Here is a 1,458-nt window from a genome sequence, read left to right as displayed (position 1 = left end):
TATGTATCAGAAAATGTAATAAAAATTTGGGGTGATTTCGGAGCCATTTTTTGGAAAAAACCATGGGCTATAGGGTATTTTTCAGATTTTGGCAAATTTGTTAAAATGGCTGTAACTTGAAAAATTAAAGTCGGAATCAACTCAAACTTTCTACACAGCATAAGTACATCAATATGTATCAGAAAATGTAATAAAAATTTGGGGTGATTTCGGAGCCATTTTTTGAAAAAAAACATGGGCTATAGCCCATGGTTTTTACTCAAATTTATCACATTTTGAGATACAATATTATACCAAGAGTATATACTGTTTTGATAGCACTTACTCTTAGTGTTGGATTGTTTCTTCATTTCTCTTTCACAGCGATTGATGACATCCAATAAGAAATCTGCAGGATTGTCATGTTCCTCACACGCATAGCCTATATAAAAAAATAAAGATAAAAATACAGACAGAGAAAGAGAGAGAAAGAAAGGGGAAAAAGAAGTAAAATTAAAAAAGAAAAAGGCAAAATCAAAATCTGTATTAATGTACATTCGTTAAATTTTCATTGTTTGTCCTAAAAACAAATCCCACATCAACTACGTACAGCACATATACATTATACAGTGAAACCTGCTATTGTGGACACTCTAAAATAAGGAGGCCACTATAATCAGGACAGGTAGTATCAGTCCCAATACAATATAAATGTGTATTAATGAACCTATGAAATAAGGACACCTCTATAATAAGGACAGTTTTATTTGGTCCCAAGGTGTCCGGAATAGACAGGTTTGACTGTACATGTACGGTATTTATCATCATTAACAAATAGTCATTCTACATACATCATACTGTCATTCTAATGATTCTATGCTTACCCAATCTGTTAAAGTGTTCCAATACTTCATACCGTCTTCCATGATACACCATCTCACCTTGTGACAATAGGGTCAGTGTATCAAATTGTTTATAAATGGAGTAGCGAGGCTGATGAATGGAGAGTACAACAACACGATTATTGACTGAAGATATGCTACACGAATAAAAAAATAAAAAGAGAAATTATTACACATTTAAAATGAATTTTATGAGTAGTACTAAATTAAATAAAAATAGTCAAGAATTCTATCATCATTACTGAATTCATTACTAAAGCCTGGTTTACACTCGTCATAAAACGTAATGCAAATGAATAAAAAATTAAAATTAAGCCAATTTTGTGTCAACTTGAAAGCGTTTTCGCATCAAAAGGTCGGATCGCCCACACACTTTTTGACCATTTCGTCAAATATAAACTTAGCTTAAGTGACATACACATGTACAGGTACATTTCTTACTGCTTCAATAGCTGGACTACAGACTCAGCAGTATATGCATCAAGCCCTGTAGTTGGTTCATCAAGAAAGAGGAACTGTGGCTCTATTATGAGCTCCATACCAATGTTAGTCCTCTTTCTCTCTCCTCCGCTTATTC

General features: G+C 33.1%; 1 protein-coding gene across 1 annotated transcript; it reads right to left on the bottom strand.

Moving 5' to 3' along the window:
• Positions 1-272: 272 nt before the first annotated feature.
• Positions 273-1,450, bottom strand: LOC109592089 (ATP-binding cassette sub-family G member 2-like; the record flags this gene model as incomplete). Its single annotated transcript, XM_020007647.1, has 3 exons — positions 1,323-1,450; positions 864-1,018; positions 273-421 (listed from the first exon to the last, which is right to left on the bottom strand). Coding segments are annotated over exons 1-3 (402 nt in total), but the record flags the coding sequence as incomplete, so codon positions are not given.
• Between the last annotated feature and the right edge of the window lie 8 nt (positions 1,451-1,458).

This window comes from Amphimedon queenslandica, unplaced genomic scaffold (genome assembly GCF_000090795.2).
Source record: "Amphimedon queenslandica unplaced genomic scaffold, v1.1 AMPQUscaffold_6340_Cont21700, whole genome shotgun sequence".
NCBI lineage: Eukaryota > Metazoa > Porifera > Demospongiae > Haplosclerida > Niphatidae > Amphimedon > Amphimedon queenslandica.
The sequence above is the reverse complement of the archived record's forward strand: the minus strand, read 5'-3'. Positions and strand labels throughout refer to the sequence as shown.